This window comes from Carettochelys insculpta, chromosome 20 (assembly GCF_033958435.1).
Source record: "Carettochelys insculpta isolate YL-2023 chromosome 20, ASM3395843v1, whole genome shotgun sequence".
NCBI lineage: Eukaryota > Metazoa > Chordata > Testudines > Carettochelyidae > Carettochelys > Carettochelys insculpta.
In genome coordinates this window covers 8,130,466-8,153,896 of record NC_134156.1, presented here as the reverse complement: position 1 = coordinate 8,153,896, position 23,431 = coordinate 8,130,466, and the positions used below count along the sequence as shown (strand labels likewise).

Sequence of the window (23,431 nt, the reverse complement as noted above, 5' to 3'; positions counted from 1 at the left end):
TTGCCTCTGCTATGAAGGACCCAAGTGGGTGGAGTCCTCCCTTCAATAGCCGGTCTCTCTGAGCGTGTCCTCTGCGTGTTACCACAGCGGAGAACCTGCCACCCTTGTGGTCATGTCCGTCCTAGGTGAGCTAGCAGGGGCCTCCATCTTGTACTGGGAGGTGGGAGTCTGGACCTCCCTGGCTATATTGTTTTGCCCCTCCTGCAGTTGTTCAACTCCAGAAGCTGTGGCCAAGGGCAAGTTTGGGAAAGCTACAAACTGCAGCAGAAGGCTAGTTCTCCAGTCCCCTTCTCTGATGTGCAGCCAGCCTCTGTCCCATGCAGGTGCTTCCCACTGAGCCCAAGGGCTTTGCCCTGGCTCTCAGGCATGGCAGAAAATTGGTATCCCACTGCTGAACTTGCCAGGGAAAATGCTTGCCCTTGCAGTTTTATGTCAGAAAACAGACTCCTGGTCACATAGAAATCACTGGGAGTTTTGCCCCGGTCTGTGGTGGGGTCAGCATTTCACAGATGAACTCCTGTTGACCTCTTATCTTCCACCACTCACTGCCTTAAGGGTGCTGTCTGCTGATAGATGGATGGACAGATATCTAGTCGTGGATAACCTTGCTAATCACCATACAGCTTCCCTGTTCTGTTCTATTGATGGTCCTTTTTAAAAACAAGTCCAGGGTCAAAGAAGGTGAAGGAGGAAAGTACCAGGGTTTCTGGGGTCAGATCAGCTGTCATTTGTGTCTGTTTAGGAATTTGCACTGTTACTCTGTACTGTGGTTGAGTCTGCTTTTTGATTTTGAGGCATGCATTATTGCAACTGCCACAGTTATCAGAAATCCAGCTCCTTTACCCTCTGCTGAGAGACAAAAGCCAAAGAGCAGGATTCAAGAGTCAGTGTTCATCATGGGTACCAAGATACCATATGAGCTCTAACTTTCAATCATTAGCATTAATTTATTGATATCAGAGGGGTAGCCACGGTAGTGTGTATCTGCAAAAACGAAACATCCTGATGCATCTGGCAAAGCCGGTCTTTGCCCATGAAAGCTTATACTCCAAAAAAAAAAAAAAAAAAAGCTATTAATCTACAAAGTGCCACAGGACTTCTCATTAATGTATTTAATTATTTGGAAAGGAGAGGGAGAAGTGAGGTGGGAATACTGGGTAGGTGTCACACCTCTATCTTTGGTAGTCATTACTGGAGAAACTTGGGAGGGACTTCCCCAAGCTAGGAGACTGAAGGCCATAATTGCATTTAACAGTTAACTTCAGTTGCCAGGTAATGCACATTGAAGGGAAACCTTTAAACGATGGCAATACCTTATAGAATTGTAAATTAAATGTGTCAACCGAAGAAAGGGGCCTATATCATTTACCCCCCTTAACAAAAAGTTTGTGTATTGATTGCAAAGTAGTTTACTCAGGAGGGATGGAGAGCGAAAAAGTGGAGGTGCTGCAATGAACTCCTAACAGCCGGCTTGCAGAATGATAGTCACTTGAATACTTCAGTGAAGGTGCAGTATATTGTCTAGTGAGCTAAAGAGAGCTCTCAATAAATGTAAAGGTTGTGATTAAATCTTTCAAAAGGCCTGCTGCATACCAATATCCTTTGTGATGAGGGATGATGGAATGTTTAGCTTTGGGTCACAGGCTGATAGCTCCCAGATAGGAATTCCCTTTGCTCCCGTCCCCAAACCTAGGCCAGATTCATGTTTTTCCTGTGTCAGAAACTGGCCTCTGCCGGAGTCACGTTACCAAATACAATCCTGCTCCTGCCAGAAGAATGATTCTTGTGAATGTCTTTTCCCCGTCCTAGACTCTGCATGGGTCTATGTTAGCAGATCTCATTGTAAGATTAGCACTTATAGGAAACCCTGTGCACATTGGGCAAAATTGCATGCTGCGCTTCCTGCCATATTGCTAACCCCAAGCATTCAAAAATCAGGAGATTTGCAGAAAAATAAAACGTGGGTCTGTTTGCTTACTGGGTTCTGGTCCATTAGGGTTCCCATGCTCTAGCTTTTTCTCTACGCCAACAAGGGCTAAATTAAAAAATATATATATTGTTTGAGTGGAATTAATTGAGATTAATTTTTTAATCGCTTGATGGCCCTAGTCTCTACTAATGAGTAGCATGAAGCCTAATCTGGGGGCCAGATTAGCCCACAGCGTCCTCTGAAACCTGGGGTACTGGCTAGTGCCACGGTCAGAGCCAGGACACTACCCTAGTTGGGCTTTGGATTTGATCCTGTCGGGCAGTTTTTCTGGTACTTATTGAGCTGTGATGCCTTCCTAGGATGTCAAGCTGCAAACAGCTCTGGCTCTTGCGCTCACATTAATACCTCATTGGTCTGTGCCCTCTTAAAGACACGTTACATTTGTTGGGACTAGGTGCTTCCCCTTTCCACCAGGGCTCACGCATGGTCCCTTCTCCCATTAGAACCCAGCGCAGCCTCCTGTCAGATTTCAGCCTGGCCCATTCTGTTAGCTGCCACAGCCATCTTGGTTCAGAAAGGGTACAAGAAGCAGACTCTGGCCAAAACTTTAAAGTGGCTCGTGCAGCCAGGCCGACAGCTGTCGTGGGTCTTGGAGGCGAGGTGGGAGGCGGGCCTGCCTCTGTGTCCCGGAAGGGGTGGAGCCAAGGCCAGAAGGGGTGGGGCCTAGGGCAGCCAGCAGTCAGTGCCACCTGGAGTGCGACGCTGGGCTCCCTCCCTCTCAGCCACGCACGGTAGCAGAATAGCACTGCCGTGGCACCGCACAGGGGGCCAGGACAATGGGCTGCTTTGCCCCCTGCTCCAGTCGGCAGGCCGGGGCCCAAGTGAAGCACCCCATACTCCTAAAAGTTACTTTTTAATGGGCTTTGCAGAGGGCAGCTGCCCCTTTCTTATGCCCTGTTACTGGCATGTCTGTTTAAGCTGTAAGCTCTGCGAGGCAGGGCCTATGTTATGGGTGGGCAACCTGCAGCCCAGGGACTGTATGTGGCCCAGCGGGGTTCTGTGTGTGGCCCACAAAACATTTTGTTAACGGTTGCCTAAAGGCAGGCATGCCAGATTCTGCTGGTTTCTCTCCACTTAGTTGTTTTCTACCCATATAACTAAAGTGACGCACACATAAGGCAACGTGTGTACTGATAGCAGGCAGTATTGCCTCTGAGAGCTACGTACACCCTCCACATCCCAGCAGCACAACCCACAAGTTCTAGGTACCCAAGTGCAGTTCACAAAACTACCCTACCGTGGGAGACCATCTGGGTTACGACAATCTTGTGGCCCTCTGAGATGGAGGGCTACTCATTAGCTGAGGTGGCCCATCACTGGACTATGTATTACTGTGCGCATAAGCGGCACTTTGTGCAAACATGCCTGATCACAGCTGGGAATTTCTACTGCTACAGTATTACAACGTATGCTGCATTCATATTCCCATTTTACAGATGGAGAAGTTGAAGCACAGTGATAATTGACACCCGTCTCTTGTCGAGTGCTTTTCATCAGCAGCTCTCAAAGCACTTGGCAAAGGAGGCCAGTGCAATTAATTCCCTTTCACAAGTGGGGAATTGATGGGACACAGGACAAGTGACTTGTTCAAGGTCACCCAGTAGGGTAACAGTAGAGGTAGGACTTGAACTTGGCTCTCCTGAATGCCAAGCTAGTACTCTAGCACCTCAGTCCTCCTCAAACAGACTTGCCCAGTGAGTGCACTGGCAGAGCCAGGATTTAACTCCCAGGTCTCTGGGTGCCCATTCTGGTGCCCTGCCTGCTGCCCCCGCCTTACGTCTCCTGCTCTACAACTGGTCAGAGCTACTTATTTCCTAAGCTGCCCCTTTAAAAAAGGCAGAGCGCAAGAGCGTAACGGACCATGCATCTGCTAGAGACAACAGGGAGAATAAATGACAACTAATCTTTCCCACTGAGAAACTTTAACTTCCTCGCAGGGGCTTGGCGCAGTTTTCACTGGCTCAGAGGAAGCGTGAGACAAAAGAAGAATTCAGAACATGCCAGGGTTGTTAAGACACAGTAATCTCCTGCCTTTAACTCCTGCCCTCCCTCTGTGGCCGCTGGGCACTCGTCCTTCAGGATTCTGACGTGGGCTGACCAGTTGTGAGGCAGCTGGGATGATCCTTGGTGTGCCAGGCATGGCGGGGGGGGGTTGTTTTGAGGGGCACTTCCCCCAGTGCATCCCCCCCGTTACCTGCCCCAGGTGCTTTGGGCAGGGCTGAACATGGGCCCTCCTCAGCAATGGCTCAGGGAGCTAGGGGAGGCGTGCGAGAAGGAAAAGCGGGTGTTACAGCTCCAGCACTCTGTTGTATGTAGGACAGCAGTGTCTGGGGCCTCTGCTCAGAATGAGGGACCCATTGTGCTGGTGTAATACCAAAACCTCAACAGAGACCACCCCTGCCCTGGCACAGAATGCCCAGTCTAACAACAGGAGGGTCTGTGGATGCACGCCCAAGCCATGGAGGGAGTTACTGTCCATGGTCCCAGGTCTGTTGCATGGCAACAACCCTGATAAAATGAGGCTGGATCGGATCGTGTTTTATTTACCTGCGCAGCACGACGTGATGGCAGTGTGTGTGTCAGAGGCGTTGGACAGCGCACAATGACTCGCTCTCCTTATGAGGTTTTTTTTTCCTGGCTTTCCTTTAAACAATCGAAGTAGCCTCCCTCCTCTGGAATTCGATCATTAACTGCAGCCTTGCAACGCAGGCACTGGGGCCGATATGACCCAGCAGGCGTCAAAGGCAGGGTCTTCCCAGCTGTGCCTTGGATGTGTGGCAAAATGGGTTTTGCTGAGGGCCGGGAGCAGCGGTGGAAGGAGCTTTATCTCTGTGCTTTCTCCTGCTGGCTTGGGAAAAACCTCCCATTCGTCAGGTCTTGATTGTTGGTGGTGTTGCAAGGCATGTCTGTGGTGCTCCTTGCAGGAAAGACAGAGCCGATGTTGTTTTCCTGTCTCTCCTGATCCTCTCGTCAGGCCTGGGCTTCAGTAGGACAGGCACAGCTCCTGGGAAAGGGAGACTTTCCCAGTTCAGACCCTGTAGTAATCGCAAACTAGTACCATCTAACGGCCCTTCGATAGCTGGTGCTCAGTGTGATGGTTGGCTCAGCGCAGTGCCGAACGGGCAGCTGCCCACAGCGAAGCTGGCATTAGCTGGAGCTTTGCTGGCAGAAGCATCAGAAGCACCAAAGTCTAAATGGGGGCAGAGAGGCTGAAATATTCAGACTCTCTAGAGGTGGGTGCCTCCAGGTCAGGGCGTGAAGTGCTCTGTCAGGAAGTCCAGAGAGGAGGCCACAGCTGTGAATATCCAGAGGACACGGGAGGGCTGTCAGTCTTCCACCAGCTCTATGTTCAGCTCAGGCCACACTCAGCATGAGGGGTAGCTTGCTGATAAACCCAAGGGGTGGAACGCTTAAGCCACAGCACAAACAAGGACCATTTTGCCATGTTATCCAAGTGCTCAAATGAAGGGCACAGCATCACGACCAGAGGGAGGAGCCAATGCTTGCATGCTGAGGCCCGATCCAGCAGACAGACTGATGCACACGCTCAGCGTTATACGCTGAAAGCCATTCTGTCGGCTTCAACAGAGAAATTCCCCCTGCAGCTAATAGGCATCCTTCAGTCTGCATAGACTATGGATCACGCCCTTTATAGTTTCAGTTGAGGAATTCATTTCCCCTGCAGCTAAACACAGAGCCATAGAGAGGCAAGGCTGGAAAGGCCCTGGAGGCGCATCTGGTGCAAAGCTTATAAAGTCAGTGGAAGGCCCTACTGATTATGCACGCTTTTTTAGGCAGCCCTGGCTGGCCCATTCACAGAGCTCAGTTCTTCGGAGTGCTCTCCTAGTGGGAGCTAGCGCTGTATGTGACAGCCCAAGCCACGGCACCCCCCCACCTTCCCAAATGGTTTTACAGTCTTTTGAGATGTGGCCCTCATGCTGAAACTCAGGAGCACGGCTAATCCTGAGATGGAGAAACAGAGTAGCCTCCGGCAGTGTTGCTTGCATGACTCAACCGCATGCAGCAGCACCGACCATCTTCTAGCTGGAGGCGCTTTCCAAGTGCCTTACGCTAGACTTCAGCCTGGAAGGTTTTAATTTCACTGCCCGCGTGGGGGGGTCAGAGGAAATCACAGTCCTCCTGGCTGAGGAGGGGTCCGTAATGGAAAACAGCTATGAACTCCTATAGGATCTGCAAAGCTTGGAGTTTGTCTCCTTTGTTTATGTGGGGTCCCACGCCCCATTTGGAGTTCTTGTGCACAACCCAGGGACATCTGGTGGCAGAGTGAAGTATTGCAAGTTCACGAGAGGTGTTTTAAAAATTCAGCGTTTGCAGCTAATTTGCTTTCAGTGAGGCTGCTGCTTGGGAACGGGCAGAGAGTGCAAATCGCTCTTCATTGGCTCTCAAGGCTGCAAACACTTCTATAGCCTGTCATGCACCCAAGCCTCAGGGCTCACTGGGGAAGCCTGGCACTTGCCAGGATGGCTGTTGCCAGTCTGGAAATTCAGTAGGAACTAGCCAAAAAGAGGAATTTGGTCCTCTTCCATCTCTTCTTAGACTCCTGGGCCTTGACCCCAGGAAAAAGAGGAATTTGGGCTGGCTGTGAGTCATGCAGGCTGACTGGCACATGGCTCGGATTAGCCAGAGCCCACCCCGTGTTGGTCCAAAGCCACCAAGGGAGGGTACAGACAGTCTGTGCCAGTCTTCTCCTTAGCTGGGCCTGGAAAGCAGAGAATGGCATGAGTTTGTAGCTCTGCTGAGAGGTGTGAAGGGATCTGTGGACAAGCCAGAGGTTACTGCGGCCTTTAAACCGCACCGTGACTGCTGAGATTGGAGGATCTCAGGGAAGGGAGGACTGGGCAGCTCAGAGAGGGAAGGGAGAGTCTGTGGGTCCCTGGCTGAGCCGAGACTGATAGCCCTGCCAGAGCCAGTCAGGCATTGCACATACCTCCCCATGCAGCTCCGCCAATGCACTTTGAGTGCAGCTGGCTGCCCCTACCTGCTTGTGCTGCTGCTTTGCTGATGTAGCATCTCACTCTGGACCCTGATATAACAGGACTGGGCATTTCCTGTTCAGGGGTCGCTAGCCTCAGCTAATGCTTGTGGGCGTCCTTACAGGGCCCCTTCTGGGCCCAGTCCCAGAGCACAGTGTGTGGGGACTGCACACAGGGATGCACTGGGAAATTCAACCCATTTGCACAGCCAGTCTTTAAAGCTGACACACCAGTGGGGAAGCTAAGATCCTCCTTCGTTCTCCTGTCCTGCCCCAGTATGCCATGGTTAATTGCAATATAAAACTACCCCCCACACTCTCTCACACTCTCTCTTGCATAGTGATGGATTTTCCTCCTCTGGAGGAGTCTGCTATCATCCCATGCTGCAAACCTATCTAGAAGGAGAGTCCTCTGGAGCTGCTTGGCTGTGATTGCTCATGCGTTCGATGCATTTGCAATTAACTCAATGGGCAAACTCCAGTATAAAATTTCACCTTAGGGAGGTCATAATGTGTTGGCTGGTGCATTTCAGGGGGAAGAGGATGGATGCACTGCTCCGAAGGACGTGGACCGGGCTGCTCCTCTTGGCCGTTGTCTGTGACCCATGCCTGTGTCAAAGGAACAGAAGTAAGTTCAGCTCTTCTGTGTCTCTCGCGCTCTCTCTCTCTCTCTGTTACTCGGTGATGCGCCTGAAGTCCTAGATACCAGGAGCTGGGGGGCATGTGGTTCTTCAGCTGCCTTTTTCTGGCCTGCTAAACCAGCTGCTTGTATCTGCCTCAGTTCCCATCCCTACCTGAAATGCTGACTCTGTAGCAGAACTCATATCCTGTCTACTGGGAGCCCCTTGTGCTATCCAGCAGACAATGCTCTTTAACACACCTGAGTTCTTCTGTGCGCTCTTCCTCCATAGCTTGCATCTGTTGGCGTTGCCTGAGCCGCGCGCTGTCTCTGAATTTGAGGCAGCTCCAACTCTGTGATAAAACTCCTTTGACTGGGAGCAGGCCCAGCCCCTCTGTTGGTGGCTTGCCCCCTTCTCGCTTTCCGAGGTCAAGCCAGACTGGCTTTTTCCTCCCCTTGATGCGTTCGCTTTTGCCTCTTAGTTAATCACTGCGTGACCTCCCGGGCGAGAAGCTGCACAGAGTGCATCCGAGTGGATAAGGATTGCTCCTACTGCACGGACGAGGTGAGAGCCTCCCCTCTCAGGACCACGTCAGGTTCAGTCTGAGCCCAGGGCCTTTTGCTAGAGAGAGACATTCAAGAGAAGGAGCCTGTGTTCAGCTCCATCTTCATGACTGAGCCCTTTCCTGCTAACGGGTGGATCCTGGCTTTGGAAAAGTGGCTTCAGGACGTCTGTCTGTCTCAAAGGTGCCCTCACAGGCACAGCATGGGGGTATTCCAAGTGTGACTCCAGAGGCACCAAGAAATGGCCGCAGTGTCTCTGGGGTTACCTAAGATTTGGGCTCACACCTGTCTCTCTTTTGACCTGTCACCTCCTGAGTGCAGGGCTCTGCTCAGCCTGCTGTTTAGAGAGAAGCTGGGTGGGAGAGGCTTTAGATTGTGCTTCCTCAAGAAATGAACCTGCAGGCAATGTGCCCTAAAGCAGGGGACAGCTTGTAGGGAGCTCAGAGCAGGGATCTCTAGCTGAGACACCAGCCCCCAAACACTGGAGTGAGAGCTACAGGTCAATATTTGGGCCCTATGCTCCACACTGTGAAAGGAAGGGTTGCCGAGTAAGCAATTACCCCATTGGTTCCTGACCCTCCCCCCCCCAGTGTGTCCAGTTTAGAGGCCCAAATTACAACCCCCACACCCTGCCCACCAGCCAATCTACCCAGACATGAATGCAAAGCATTTCCTGTGAGCTGCCTTGGCAGATAGCCAGGCCCCTCCCCCAGCAAGGTGTCGGGGGGTCGCCCAGGGAAAGGCTCGGCCTGGCTCCAGGTGAGGGGAGAAAGGAAGGCAGGAGCAGGGATGGGAGGCACTCAAGGATGCAGGAAATGAGGACAGGTGAGGAAATTGCGAGAGGGCTCTGGTGTCCTTTCAGGCTCGGACAAGCCTGGTCCTCAGCTCACGAGTGTGGGAGAGGGGAGGGGAGAGGGAGAGGGAGCAGGGAGAAATAGAGAAGCAAAACTCGGGCAAGGGAAGCACAGAGACCACTAAGCGTGGACCAAGCTGCAGTGAACAGAACATAAGAACGGCCATACTGGGTCAGACCAAAAGTCCATCTAGCCCAGTATCCTGTCTGCCGACAGTAGCCAATGTCTGGTGCCCCAGAGGAGGTGAACCAAAGACAATGATCAAGCGATTTGTCTCCTGCCATCCATCTCCCGCCTTCGACAAAAGGCACCGTACCTTACCCCTTGCTAACAGCCATCTATGGACCTAACCTCCAAATCTTTATCGAGCTCTTTTTAAACTCTGTTGGAGTCCTGGCCTTCACAGTGTCCTCTAGTAAGGAGTTCCACAGGTTGACTGTGTGCTGTGTGAAGAAAAACTTTCTTTTATTAGTTGGAACCTGCTACCCATTAATTTCATTTGGTGTCCTCTAGTTCTTATATTATGGGAACAAGTAAGTAACTTTTCTGTGTTCACTTTCTCCACACCATTCATGATTTTATATACCTCTATCATATCGCCCCTCAATCTCCTCTTTTCTAGACTGAAAAGTCCCAGTCTCTCTAGCCTCTCCTCATATGGGACTTCTCATATAAGAATCCCCTTCCAAACCCTTAATCATTTTAGTTGCCCTTTTCTGAACCCTTTCTAATGCCAATATATCTTTTTTGAGGTGAGGAGACCACATCTGCACACAGTACTCAAGATGTGGACGTACCATAGTTTTATATAGGGGAAGTAAGATATTCTTTGTCTTATTTTCTATCCCTTTTTTAATTATTCCTAACATCCTGTTTGCTTTACTGACTGCCACTGCACACTGTGTGGATGTTTTCAGAGAACTATCCACTATAATTCCAAGATCCCTTTTCTGATCTGTTGTAGCTAAATTTGCCCCCATCATATTATATGTATAATTAAGGTTATTTTTCCCAATGTGCATTACCTTACACTTACCCACATTAAATTTCATTTGCCATTTTGCTGGCCAATCACTCAGTTTCCTGAGATCTTTTTGAAGTTCTTCACAGTCTGCTTTGGTTTTGACTATCCTGAGCAGTCTGGTGTCATCTGCAAACTTTGCCACCTCACTGCTTACCCCTTTCTCTAGATCATTGACGAATAAGTTGAACAAGATTGGTCCCAGGACTGACTCTTGGGGAATGCCACTAGTTACCCCCTTCCATTGTGAAAATTTGCCATTTATTCCTACCCTTTGTTTCCTGTCTTTTAACCAGTTCCCAGTCCATGAAAGGATCTTTCCTCCTATCCCATGACCACCTAATTTATATAAGAGCCTTTGGTGAGGGACCGTGTCAAAGGCTTTCTGGAAATCTAAGTATACTATGTCTACTGGATCCCCCCGTCCGCATGTTTGTTAACCCCTTCAAAGAACTCTAATAGATTAGTAAGACACAACTTCCCTTTACAGAAACCATGTTGACTTTTGCTCAACAAATCATGTTCCTCTACGTGTCTGACAATTTTATTCTTTACTATTGTTTCCACTAATTTGCCCGGTACTGACCTTAGACTTACCGGTCTATAATTGCTAGGGTCTCCCTTACAGCCAGTGGTGGGGGAACACTGCACAATTGGCTGCTGGGTATCAGATTCATCCAGCTCATTATAAATGTTGAAATATGTCACTGTTCTCGTGTGTGTACTGACATTTATATAGCAATTAACAAAGCTTTTACATTCGACACGTCTCTTCTCACGCACGCCGAAAGCAGGTGTTTTCATAGGAACATAACCGAACTTCCTGTCGGTTTGGACTACATTAGACAGCTGCTAACTGAAGGGATGAAAAGTGAGGCCTGACGTAAAAATTAGCTCACCCTTGAGGCTGGGGACTCTCTTCCTCTCTTCAGTCCGAGATGCTGTTTCAGCCCTCTGGGGGGGGTCAGCGTGGGCAGTGGGGAGCGCTGAGCACCCCGGCCCTCACAGATGGAAGGGGAAAGGGGCCCCGCATGCAAAGGAGCCTGAGGAACTGTACCTGATGAAGCTGAAATGCACGTCCAGGCGAGATTTCCACCCCCAAGCCCATCCTAGTGGAAGAGAAGCTGGCGCCCTGGCCACATCCTGTCCGTCCAGGGCTTTGTTTATTTCCTAACTCTGGTTTTGCCTTCCCTGTGCTCACAGACCTTCAAAGAATCCCGCTGTGACCTGCGAGAGAACCTGGTGAGCTATGGCTGCAACGAGGCCAGCATCATGTACGTTAGAGGAGAGATGCTGGTGCAGCAGGTGAGTACCACGTAGCTGAACTGCGGCAATGAGCCGCCGATGTTTTGCTCCCCATTTCCTTGACAAGTCTAAGTGCATTCAGATCCCTCTGCAAGGGACCTCGGCACGTCCCAATCCTCCTCAACTTTTGGGTGTTGTAATCAGCTGAGAAACCCCCTCCAGATTCCTAAATGCTTCTTTGCAATTTTTCATAGTGAGGCCAATATAAATACCAGCAGCTATTGTTTACGGTAGGGCCTACCCCAAAACAGCTCCTCCTCCAATTTGCTAGCTGTGCAGCTGCTAGTTAACAGATCCACTTCTCAAAGCCCTGCCGGGGAAACAGATACAAGCACAAAAAGGCAGGCTCATGTCAAGCTCTGTTAGAAATGCCACAGGAAGTTATGAATGGTGTTGGGGTGTGGGCTGACACAGCCTTTTCCCATCTAGGTCAGAATTTAACTAAGGCTGAGAGCTGAGTGGGACATGAGATGCGAGAGGGGCAGGGAAATGTAGTGACAATGTCCCTGACTTTTCTCCAGCCTATTGGAAATGTCGATGAACCAGTCCTGTTGACGCCAGACCCATGTTAAATCATAGAATACTAGGACTGGGAGGGACCTCGAGAGGCCATCGAGTCCAGCTCCCTGCCCCAATGGCAGGACCAAGTACTGTCTAAACCATCCCTGATAGACATCTATCTAACCTGTTCTTAAATATCTCCAGAGATGGAGATTCCACAACCTCCCTAGGCAATTTATTCCACTGTTTGACCATCCTGACAGTTAGGAACTTTTTCCTAATGTCCAACCTAAACCTCCCTTGCTGCAGTTTAAGCCCATTGCCTCTTGTTCTATCCTCAGAGGCCAAGAAGAACAAGTTTTCTCCCTCCTTCTTATGACACCCTTTTAGATACCTGAAAACCGCTATCATATTGCCCCTCAATCTTTTTTCCAAACTAAACAAGCCCAATTATTTCAGCCTTTTTCCTTTGCCCAGCTCCAGTTGACAGCTATTGATGGGAAGCCCTGTTGCCTGTTTGGGATGGCAGCAGAGTTCCTCGTAGAAGGGGGTTAACGGCCACACCCACCCCACCACAATGGGCTCTGAAACCTTGTCAGCATGGAGAGTTTTAGGGAACTCTCCCCTCTGTGGCTCTTCCCTGGTGTAGCTCCTACAGCCTTAGCGTGGACCAGCTCCCAGCATCCTGGCCCCGTCCTCTCACTTGGCCCAATCAGTGTGGTGTTAAAAGTTCTGTGTGGCCTCTCTGGAGCTTCCCCCAGCTAGCGCTGGTGCAGCTGGAGTGCGGTGGGCAATGGAAGGGAATATCCAGCCACCATCCCTTGTGCTGACAGGGGAATGGAATAAACTCCTCTCAAAGCTCCTGTTCCTCAGGCAGGTGAGACACATCCAGTCACAGAGTTAATGTGGCCCTGGCCTTTGAAATCACATGGATGAGAAGTGATCCATCTCTGTTAGCACAAAAGCAAACAGCTGTCACCAGCTGGGGATTCACCAGGCCTGTGTCTACACTTGCATTCCTCTTTTGAAAGAGGCATGTAAATGAGGGAAATTAAAATGCAAATGAGGTGCAGATTTACATATCAGGAACCTCATTTGCATATCTTATTTCAAAAAAGCTTCTTTTGAAAAAAGAAAACCAGTGTAGACACTGCTCTTTCGAATGTAAACCCCATCTTCGAAAGAATCCATCTTCCCCTTAAAAAAAGGAGTCTTTCGAAGGTGGGGTTTACTTTTGAAAGAGCAGTGTCCCCACTGGTTTTCTTCTTTTGAAAGAATATGCAAATGAGGTGCCAGATATGTAAATCTGGCACCTCATTTGCGTTTTTGATTTCCCTCATTTGCACGCCTCTTCCAAAAGAGGAATGCAAGTGTAGACACAACTGAAGTGTCCTCAGCAGCCTTTCCCATAAGCACCTGCAAAGGGACGGCAAATGAACATTAACCCATTGTTCACCAGACACCAGGTATTGCCCCTGCTCTCCATTACAAGCACCTATGTTGAATCTCCTCTACTGCTTGGCGAACATGTGTCCTCTTTCTCCTCTGGCAGAACATCAGCATTGACACGTCTCTGAAGAAAACCCAGGTGTCCCCCCAGCACATATCCATGCGACTGAGACCTGGGGAGGAAGTGAGCGTCAACATAGACATCTTCGAGCCCCTCGAGAGCCCGGTGGATCTCTACATCCTCATGGACTTCTCCCACTCTATGTCAGACGACTTGAGCAACCTCAAAAAGATGGGCCAGAGTCTAGGTGAGGCTGGAGTTGAACACTGTGGAGGAGGTGGGAAGCCGGACTACCCTATTGACCACATGTGCAGAGACCCTCCACCCAGGGCAGGGAAGAGCAGCACAACCAGAAGAGGGGCAGTGTGCATCTGGCCACCAGGTGTCTCGTTGGCCCGCTCTGCATAGCGACACTGCTGGTATCTCTAGCCTGGGTCCCCCTTCTTCACCTTGGCTACGTCTACACTACAGCGACCTGTCCACAGAAGTTACTGTCAGAAGAGATCTTCCAACAAAACCTCTGTCGACAGGTCATGTCCACACACAAAAGCGGATTGCAAAAGCGATCAACAGAGAGCAGCCAGACTGCCCAGACGCTCTGTGGACAGAACGGCCAACCAGAAGCACAGCAGACAGGGCTGCCCGGTGACCCAGAAGCCCCTTCTGTCAACAGAGGGCCCCCTGGAGCAGCCACACGGCTTTTTTTGTCAACAGATTCTGTCGTGAAAGGCGTCCCCCTCGCTGGGGAGAGGCAGAAGGCTGTTGGCAAAAGTGCTGAGTTCTGTCCACACGCTGTCAGCTGAACGCATTTTTAACATGGACGCTCCATGAGTTTTGTCAGCAAAACCCTCTAGTGTAGATGTATCCCTGGGGTGTTCCTTCTGGCCACTGCTTCACGACAGGGCCCATCCTGACTTGTCCTAAGCAAAGCTGGGAGCCGGTGTCCTACAGAGCTCATATGTTCTGTATGGTGCCCAATGACCACATGCTCTGTCCCCCTCAGCCCATCTGCCCCCGCACTAGCCAGGAGCCTGCCCTGAGGCGTGGCTTTCAGACCCCTCCCTGTGACAGAGGTGGGAAAACGGCCCCGGTCCCTGCCAGCGCATCCCAGCTCATGGCTCTTTCTCTTCCTTCTCCCACCACCAGCGAAATTCCTGCAATCCCTGACCTCCAATTACACCATCGGATTTGGCAAGTTTGTGGACAAAGTCACAGTTCCGCAAACAGACATGAGACCGGACAAGTAAGTGAAGCTGAGGGACCCCAATGGATGAGCTTCAATACGATTGGTCAGGGAATGCTCCTCTGTCTTCTCATTGGCTCACCCACACCTCAGTCTCCAGTACTCGATGCCCGTCCTGGTTTCTTCTCTTGCTTTGATGACCATGGCGATCCTCTCCTTTTCCTGCTTCCTGCTCCCCGCTAATGCCATCTGCTGCCTGGCCTGCCAGAAACCCACATCAGCTCCACTCCTTGGGTCCCACCCTTGGCTTCCCCTTTCCATCCAAGAGAGACATAAGTTGCATATCCTCTTAGCGTTTAAGGCCCAAAGGGAGCAGTCTGGCCGTCTGTCCATCACCAGAAGCCACCCAGCCCTCTCCACAGCAAGCCAAGCCAGCAACCAAAATTAGAGCAAAGTCACACCACCCTCAGGAGACTAGACTACTGCGTGCCTTCAGCACCCGACATTGTCTTGCTCTCATCTCTGCTGTCATTCCCAACGCTCCCCCAAGTCTCACTGCTCCTCGTGTCACTTTTTGGACCTCTGTTTCATGCCTTCGTGCTGCCTTGACACCTGGCAAAAGGGGCTCTTTGTTCTGAGCCCACCTGTCATCCTACTGCTTTATGCCCAGTTCCTCCCGGGATTTCTTCTATCTTCTCGCCAGTGATCCTCGTGCTGGGCCTCTCCTTGCACCCCCTCTAGCCCCACACCTTGCCATGAGTTTCAGGGCCAGTCTGTTGTTCTGCGCCAGACGCATTTTTTACAGCACCGTCGGCGATCTCCTGATGCCTCCAATCCCAGCTGAAAATGCGAGCTCCCCCTTTTCCCCCTCAGGCTGCGAGAGCCCTGGAGGGATGCCGACCCACCCTTCTCCTTCAAGAACGTCATCCGCCTCACCAGCAACGTCAACCATTTTCGCCAGGAGCTGATGAAAGAGCGCATCTCTGGCAACCTGGACGCCCCGGAGGGGGGCTTCGATGCCATCCTGCAGACGGCTGTTTGCAAGGTGAGCGTGGAGGGGGGCTGGCTCCGTGAGGCAGCGTGTGTCTTGATGGGAGAGAGACAGCCAGGGCCATGCATGGCAGGAGATGCTGCTCTCCCCGATTGGCTAATCCACTGCACCAGTTATCGCTGTTAGGATGGCATCTTGTCTGGTCTTCCTAGAGTAGACCCCACCGGGAAGGGGCCCCCAGAATACCAGGAGCAGGGGCCAGTCCCTGGGCAAGCTGCACTCCCCTTGGGTCCCCTGGCCCTCTGAGCTCTTCCCTTACTCCTAGGGCTGCATGGCTGTGCTCCTCATAGGCCAGCCTGTGGTGGCAGCAGCTGTTCTGGCAGGCAGGGGAAATGGATATTTCCCTTATCCATAAACCAGCGACCTGCCAAATATATCGCGGAGACAACCTGCTCCTCCGGTGCAGCTGGATCTACCTGATAAAAGGCCGGGGGGCAGAAGAGGGGAGCAGGGAAGGGGGTTAACACTGTCATCACTGCCGTTTGCATTCCCTGGGCTGCATGGCACTTTTGACCAGGGCGCTAATGGAGAAGGCGGAACCCAGCTGACCGCGTTAACTTTCAGCGAGGCATCGGGCACCGTGCTCCTAAGAGTCCCGCCTGCCAGCCGTAGAGACTGGCCCTGGGCGGTGTGTTTGAAGGGCAAGTAAATGAAACGCCCCTCACCTGCCTTCCCCCCGGCCCTAGGAGCACATTGGCTGGAGGAGTGACAGCACTCACCTGCTGGTGTTCTCCACCGAGTCCGCCTTCCACTACGAAGCCGATGGCATCAACGTGCTGTCGGGCATTCTGCCGAGGAATGACGAGGAGTGTCATCTCAACCAAGCGGGCACCTACACCTACGACACCAAGCAGGACTACCCTTCTGTGCCCACCCTTGTGCGCCTGCTGGGTCAGCACAATATCATCCCCATCTTCGCCGTCACCAGCCACTCCTACAGCTACTACGAGGTGAGAGGGGTGGAGAGGCAGACGGCTGGAGGGAGGCGCAAGGAGGTTAAGGCTCTGGTTGTGGGGCGAGATAAGGACCTCAGAGGGAGATCCAGGGGACTGCCTTGGAAGAGAAATGGATACATGCTGAATGAGATCAAATCTCTGCCAGGGGACCACCTATCAGCCGGTGGCTTGGCAGTTCAAGGTGGGTGAGGTAATGCCTTTTATTGGACCAACATCTGTTGGGAGTTTGGCTGCCATGTCACAAAGGGGAGCTGGTCATGGCCCCAGTGGTGAGCCAGCCAGCAATTCTCAGTCAGAATGATTTGCCAATGGAAAATGCCCCTTTCTCAAAAATTTTGCTAGTTTCTGTGAGGGAAGATCTCCGTTTTGACAAAATGATTTCATCTTCCCTCAGGAAAACAACAGCTCCTGTCAAGTGTCCCCTTCTGCCCTCCAGAGAGGCAGCTGCCAGGCCAAAATATTCCATTGGGCTTTTCCCAAAACTGCATTTTTCAGGCACTCTCCCTCATTGGCAAACTCCAGCATGTCCCCTTCCCTCAGAGTCTCTCCTCTCTCCTGCGAGGGAGCAGACAGGCCGTGGGAGGTGACACGGTTACCCCCTCTGAACTGGGCACTGCAGGTCCTGACTCAGACAAGACAAGCAGCAAAGGGACCTGCAGGGGCTGATCAGTTCTGAACCTGGAGCTTTAAATTACTTCCAAAGGTGGAGTTCCAGAGAGACAGTGTGGAGAGGGAATGTGGTTCTCTTCTCTGATGCATTAAACCATGACCTAATCTGCCTTCCTCTTCAGCGGATGCCACGGAGAACCCTCCCACCTTCTGACTTCCTCTGGGGCACAATGCTGCTGGCCAGGGCTAGGGTGTGTGTTTCTTGGGGAGCGATGGAGACATTCAACAGCTGGCTAGGTCTGTCCCAGGGGTGTTTTCTGCAGTGGAGATCTCTGGCTCTGTTTTCCTGCTGAAGGTATTTTGAGGCCCGTAGGAAGATGGGTCTGAGTCATAAGGCCAGGGGCAGAATGCCTCGGGGTTTTGGTTTGGCCTGTTGTAGAGAGCGGGGCCAGCAGTAAAATTCGGATCCAGGTCAGAACCATCCCAGTGGAATCCAGGCTTCCCATTCAGGCCCAGCCCTCCTTCCGTCTCCAGCTAGCTAATGAAATGCTGGAGTGGTTGTGCCAGGTGAGCGGTTTGGGGCACCATCACGTTGCTCAGTGACAGCAGAGGGAAGAATGGTTGTGAGAATGTGGACCGGGACTGAGACTTGGACATAGGCACGGGAACTCAGGGCAAAGGAGGAGGCGGCAGTATTGTAGCACAGCAGGGTCTGATTGTGGCCCCGCACACAGCAACTCAGCACCTCTCGGCCCTGCGTCCAGTCCCAGGGCTCTGCACGCTGCCCCTTCCCTGCCATCAGCCCCACTCCTAGATACGATCAAATCACCTCTCACTCTTCTTTTCTGCAAACTGAATAAGCCCAAATCCCTCAGCCTCTCCTCACAGGTCATAGGCACCCCCAGGCCTCCTGTTCTAATTCAGTGCCGGTGGCTCACCAAAGCCCAAGCGGTGCAGGCATGTGCGCGGAGCAGGCGGACAGCATGCCCCACACGGGACTCTCAGGAGGAGCTGCATTTAAATGCTGCAAGGTCCTCATGCAGCTCGAAAGCTGCGGGTTGGCCACTCCTGTGTTGGCTGCAACGCAGCATCCACATGTGGCAAGTGGTGAAAGTATTGGACGCGGCAGCTTTAAAACTCCCCGTCAGGAAGTTGAAGGCTGCTATTAAATCCCCCCTCACTCTTCTCTCCTGTAAACTGAATAAGCCGAAATCCCTCAGCCTCTCCTCATAGGTCATGTGCTCCAGCCCCCAATCATTTTTGTTGCCTGCCGCTGAACCTGCTCCAATGCATCCACATCCTTTCTGTACTGGGAGGCCCAGAACTGGACAGATTACTCCAGGTGTGGCCTCACTAGTGCCGGATAGAGTGGAATAATGACTTCTCTAGATCTGTTGGAAATGCTCCTCCTAATGTCCTCCAATATGCCATTAGCCTGCTTGGCTACAGGGGCACACTGTTGATTCAGATCCAGCCTCTCATCCACTGTAATCCCCAGGTCCTTTTCTGCTGTACTGTTGCTTAGCTTGTCGGTCCCCAGCCTGTAACAGTGCTTGGGATTCTTGTTGAATTCTTGTCCTTGTTGAATTTCATCAGATTTCTTTTGACCCAGTCCGCCCACTTGTCTAGGTCACTCTGGACCCTATCCCTACCCTCCGACTTCTCTACCTGTCCTCCTAGCTTAGCATCATCTACAGATTTGTTGAGGGTACAATCCATCCCCTCATCCAGGCCATTAATAAAGATGTTGAACAATACCGGGCCTAGAACCAGCCTGGGATTCATAACTACCAGATTGCACGTGCGACCTGTGCCTGGCCTGGGAAAGTGATGGTAATAGCAGCAGCAGTTGTTTCGAAGGTGCCCCCATCCATTGCCCGCTGTGGTTGTGTTGGGAATGAAGCTTGCTGAGTCTGGTGGGGGAGAAATAAATTCAAATGTCTGAACAAGTTGGCACTGGGGCTGTCTTGCTTTGGACAGGCAGCAGAGAAACATCACCCACCAGCCGTCAGCTCCACCACAAACTCCCGTTGGCTGTCCACAGCCAGAGGCAGGGCTCTGTTACCTTTGTCGCTGCTTTATGGAAACCGACCCTTGCCTGGGTGTCTCCGGAATCGCAGTACTATGCAAGGGTTTGGAGCTTACCTGCCTCTCCATGTATTTTGCAGAAGCTGCACAAGTATTTCCCCATCTCTGAAATCGGGGTGCTTCAGGAAGATTCCTCCAATATCCTGGAGCTGATTCGGACAGCCTTTGAGGTGAGACACAGCTTTTGGGATCACAGTCTAGCTCACAGAATCAAACACTGGGCAGCTGGGCTGGGGGGAGCCTTCTGCCAGGAAAGAGCAGTGGGCAAGTGAGAAGAGAGGGCGTGGATGGGTTACGTTCTAAAGATAAGTGTCCTTGGAATCCAGCTTTCTTTCTTCCCTCCCAGCGTATCCGTTCCAAGCTGGACATCCGGGCAGACTCTGTTCCTAAGTCCATGAAGACAGAAATTACCTCCTTGAAATATGAAAAGACTGAGTCGGGCTCGTTCCATGTCACCCGTGGGGAAGTGGTACGTCCTACACTTAGCTTCTGTCCGACTGTACTGATTCTTGGAGTACCCAGAGTGGCGAGTCACCTTGTTACCTCCCGCATGAGAGAGATTTGCCTGTGCTGAACTGGGTATCAGCTCCCTGTGAGTCACCCAAACAAGCTTCTCTGATCTGTGCCAGCTGAACTTTGTGAGTTTGTCAGTGTGGGGTATAGACCAGTTAACAACAGCTTGTGATTGCAGGGGATGGAGAAAAATCTGACCACCTCCTAAGCAATGTCCTAAACAAGAGACTTCACCATTTTACATTTTGACACCTGTAGAGTAAGACCTGCATCTCCGAGTGTTGGTAGGGCAGTTCCCAGGTGCTTTTCATGAGTCAGTCAAGCGCTACTGAACGGTTCGATGTTGTCAGCATAAACCCAGGCCAAGTCTTGTAACTCATTTGATGCTTGATTAATGAGGCTTTGGAAGGTGGTTCCTGCATTGCTTGGCACCCTGAGAACCTTCATACCATCCGTCTTAGAGGTTTATCTGGCCCCCATCACCATGGGGTCTGAGCACCTTAGTCTTGTGTATCCATGTTTGCAACACCCTTGGGAGGTAGGGCAGTGCTGTTATCCCCATTTTACAGATGGAGAACTGAGGCACAGACTAATAGATTTACCCAAGGTCATGCAGGGAGTCTCTGGCACAGCAAGGACATGTATCTAGGTCTCTTGAGTCTCAGGCTCATGTCTTAACCTCTGGGTCATCCATCCTGCCTTGTGTGAATTAACAGCAGTTTTGGAATGACCATGTTCCTGGTATTATCGGAGGAACAGATGGATCTAAGCTCCATGAAACACGTACAGTCTTGTTGTGTGTTTGTACCGCACCTAGAAAAACGGGGTCCTCATTAACATCATGGCTTCTCGGTGCTACTGCAGCGTAGATGAGGAATAGCAGAATGTACCTTGCAAGCTCTCTGCAGCCAGGGCAAGATAGGGCCTCCCAATTCATTTATTGTCCTGGAAAGGAGATAGAGGTTTACAAAATAAAAAGCTGTTTCCATCATTCCCTTTACAATCCCCGAGCCTCTCCCCGCTCCAGGCCACCTGCTGAAATCCACCAGTGCCGTGGTTGGACCTAAAAGGGACGTGGGGATGCTGCCAGCTAACGAACGCATCTCTTCCATTCAGGGTGGCTTCAAGGTGCATGTGAAAGCTCACAAGTACGTGGGTGGGGAGCACGTCTGCAACCTCCCCACACAAGACCAGCAGGAGGAAATCTACGTGAAACCCTCGTCTTCGATTGACGGCCTGAAAATTGTCGCCTCTATCCTCTGCGACTCCTGCTCTTGCGAACAGGTAGAGAGACTGCACTCCCGCCCTCTTTGCTTCCAGGGGAAGCCGCAGGGCGTTTCCTGCTCGGATACTGACAGGCATTGTAATGAACAGGCTGGTGAGCTTGAGCACCGGTGCCCTCTCCTGGATGGAATCCTTAGTGCTCAGCTACATGTCATATGCCCTTGGCGGGTACCAGCTAATGGAGATTCTCCTTTAGCTCAGGCAGCCAGGCTGGTGAACGCATAAGCAGCTGGGGTGAGCTGTATAGTATCAGCTGCAAAGAGCTCGGCGGCTGTGGATTTGTTTCACCATTGAGGATCTGTGGGTGGAAGGGAGTTTACGGGTGTGTCGGCACAGGGTGCTGTGAGTCTCTGGGGGTTTTGAGGGTTAAGGCTCCCAGATGAAATGAGTTCATTGTTCCCAGCTTCCTATGGAACAGATTCTTCATCTGGCCCAGGAGACATTTTGCTACAGCCCCATGCGCAGACCCAGGGGTGCAGTAGCTGGTCAAACAGCTGCCCTCACATCCTGCTGAAGGTCTTCCCATCCTCTATCTGTCCTCTTGTCTTCATGTGCCATAGCCTCCGGGGGCCATCGTCCTAGAGAACGTAGAGCCTGCTAGTCCCAGGGACACATGATTGGCTCCGAGGAGGGTCAGTAACTCTCTCTTCTCTTCCTCCTTTGCAGCAAAAAAAGGTCCAATCATCCAGGTGCAGTTTCAATGGGGACTTCGTCTGTGGGCAGTGCAACTGCTACCCTGGCTGGTAAGCTCCTGTCCAGCTCCATAGGGAGGGGACCCAGATCCGAGGCCTGGAGGAGGGGGTTTCAGGACTCAGATCTTGGCTTAGGTTCCCTCACCCTGGATGTGATGCTCTCTCTGTGGATGTGAATATCTCCCTGGCTCCTGTGCCAGGGATCGGTCCTTGATGGGCCCCCGCGGTGCTACTGGTTTTTAAGGACTCACAAAGCATGTCTCTCTCTGCCAGGCAAGGGGATGCGTGTGACTGCTCCATGGCCTCTTCCAGTGACAACCAGGCCTGTATTCGGCCCGGTGACACAGAGCCCTGCTCGGGACGGGGCGAGTGCCTCTGTGGGAAATGCCAGTGCTATTCCGAGGACCTGTCCCGGCGCTACGAGGGAGACTTCTGCCAGTTTGATAAGTTCCAATGCCCACGCACCTCCGGCTTCCTCTGTAATGGTGAGTCCAGAGCTGCCAGGCTGGTGGTCGTTGGCCTAAGACTAGAATGGTGATAGTGACTGTGAAGTGCTGTGGGTTATTAGAGAGGCTATAAAAATTAAAAAACTCAATAATCATGGGCAATTTCAACTATCCCCATATTAACTGGGTATGCGTCACCTCAGGACAGGAAGCAGAGATGGTCTCTTGACATCTTAAATGACTGCTTCTTGGAGCAGCGGGTTCTGGAACCCATGAGAGGGGAGGCAATTCTTTAATTAGTCCTAAGTGGAGCACAGGACTGGTCCAAAAGGTGAATATAGCTGGATTGCTTGGAAATAGTGACCATAACATAATTAAATTTAACAATCCCGTGGCAGGAAAAACACCACAGTAGCTCAACACTGTGGCATTTAATTTCAGAAAGGGGGACTGCTCAAAAAGGAGGAGGTTAGTTAAACAGAAATTAGAGGCACAGTGTTAAAAGCGAAATGCTTGCATGCTGCATGGAAATTTTTCAAAGGCACCAGAAAAGAGGCCCAACTTAAATGTATACCCCAAATTAAACACAGTAAGAAAATCAAAAAAGAGCCACCATGGCTTACCAACCAAATAATAAAACAATGAGAAATAAAAAGGCAAAGCTTAAAAAGTGAAAGTTAAAGCAGAGTGAGGAAAAAAGAAAAGAACCTAAACTGTCAAAGTGTAAAAATATAATTTAGGCAGGCCAAAAGGGAATTTGCAGAACAGCTAGCCAAAAATTGAAAAGTAATAGTCAAAAAAAAAAATAAATAAGTACCTCAGAAGCAGGAAGCCTGCTGAACAGTGAATCCACTAGATGACTGAGATGCTAAAAGAGTTCTCAGTATGACAAGGTTATTGCGGAGAAACTAAATTAATTCTTTGCATCAGACTTCATGGTTGAGAAAGTGAAGGAGATTCCCAAACCTGAGCCATTCTTTCTAGGTGACAAATCTGAGCAACTGTCCCAGACTGAGGTGTCATTAGAGAAGGTTTTGGAACAAATTGATAAATTAACAGAAATAAGTCACCAGGAGCAGATGGTATTCACCCAAGAGTTCTGAAAGAACTTAATTGTGGAACTACTAACTAGCTTGTAAGGTGTCCTTTAAATCAGCTTCTGCACCAAGTGACTAGAGGATGGCTAACGTGATGCCAGTTTTAAAGAATGGCTCTTGAGCTGGTCCTGGCAACTACAGTCCAGTAAGTCTAC

General features: G+C 51.1%; 1 protein-coding gene across 6 annotated transcripts in view; it reads left to right on the top strand.

Moving 5' to 3' along the window:
- ITGB4 (integrin subunit beta 4) overlaps positions 1 to 23,431 on the top strand; it is a 69,370-nt gene that overhangs the window by 6,765 nt on the left and 39,174 nt on the right. For all 6 annotated transcript variants that reach the window (XM_075014156.1, XM_075014157.1, XM_075014159.1 and 3 more), the window contains exons 2-13: positions 7,517 to 7,611; positions 8,085 to 8,167; positions 11,245 to 11,346; positions 13,400 to 13,604; positions 14,504 to 14,600; positions 15,414 to 15,585; positions 16,278 to 16,541; positions 19,325 to 19,414; positions 19,591 to 19,713; positions 20,874 to 21,041; positions 21,708 to 21,784; positions 22,007 to 22,218. In XM_075014156.1, the coding sequence (XP_074870257.1) occupies positions 7,527 to 7,611; positions 8,085 to 8,167; positions 11,245 to 11,346; positions 13,400 to 13,604; positions 14,504 to 14,600; positions 15,414 to 15,585; positions 16,278 to 16,541; positions 19,325 to 19,414; positions 19,591 to 19,713; positions 20,874 to 21,041; positions 21,708 to 21,784; positions 22,007 to 22,218 (1,678 nt within the window). In that variant the 5' untranslated portion in view covers positions 7,517 to 7,526. The remainder of the gene's footprint in view (positions 1 to 7,516; positions 7,612 to 8,084; positions 8,168 to 11,244; positions 11,347 to 13,399; positions 13,605 to 14,503; positions 14,601 to 15,413; positions 15,586 to 16,277; positions 16,542 to 19,324; positions 19,415 to 19,590; positions 19,714 to 20,873; positions 21,042 to 21,707; positions 21,785 to 22,006; positions 22,219 to 23,431) is intronic.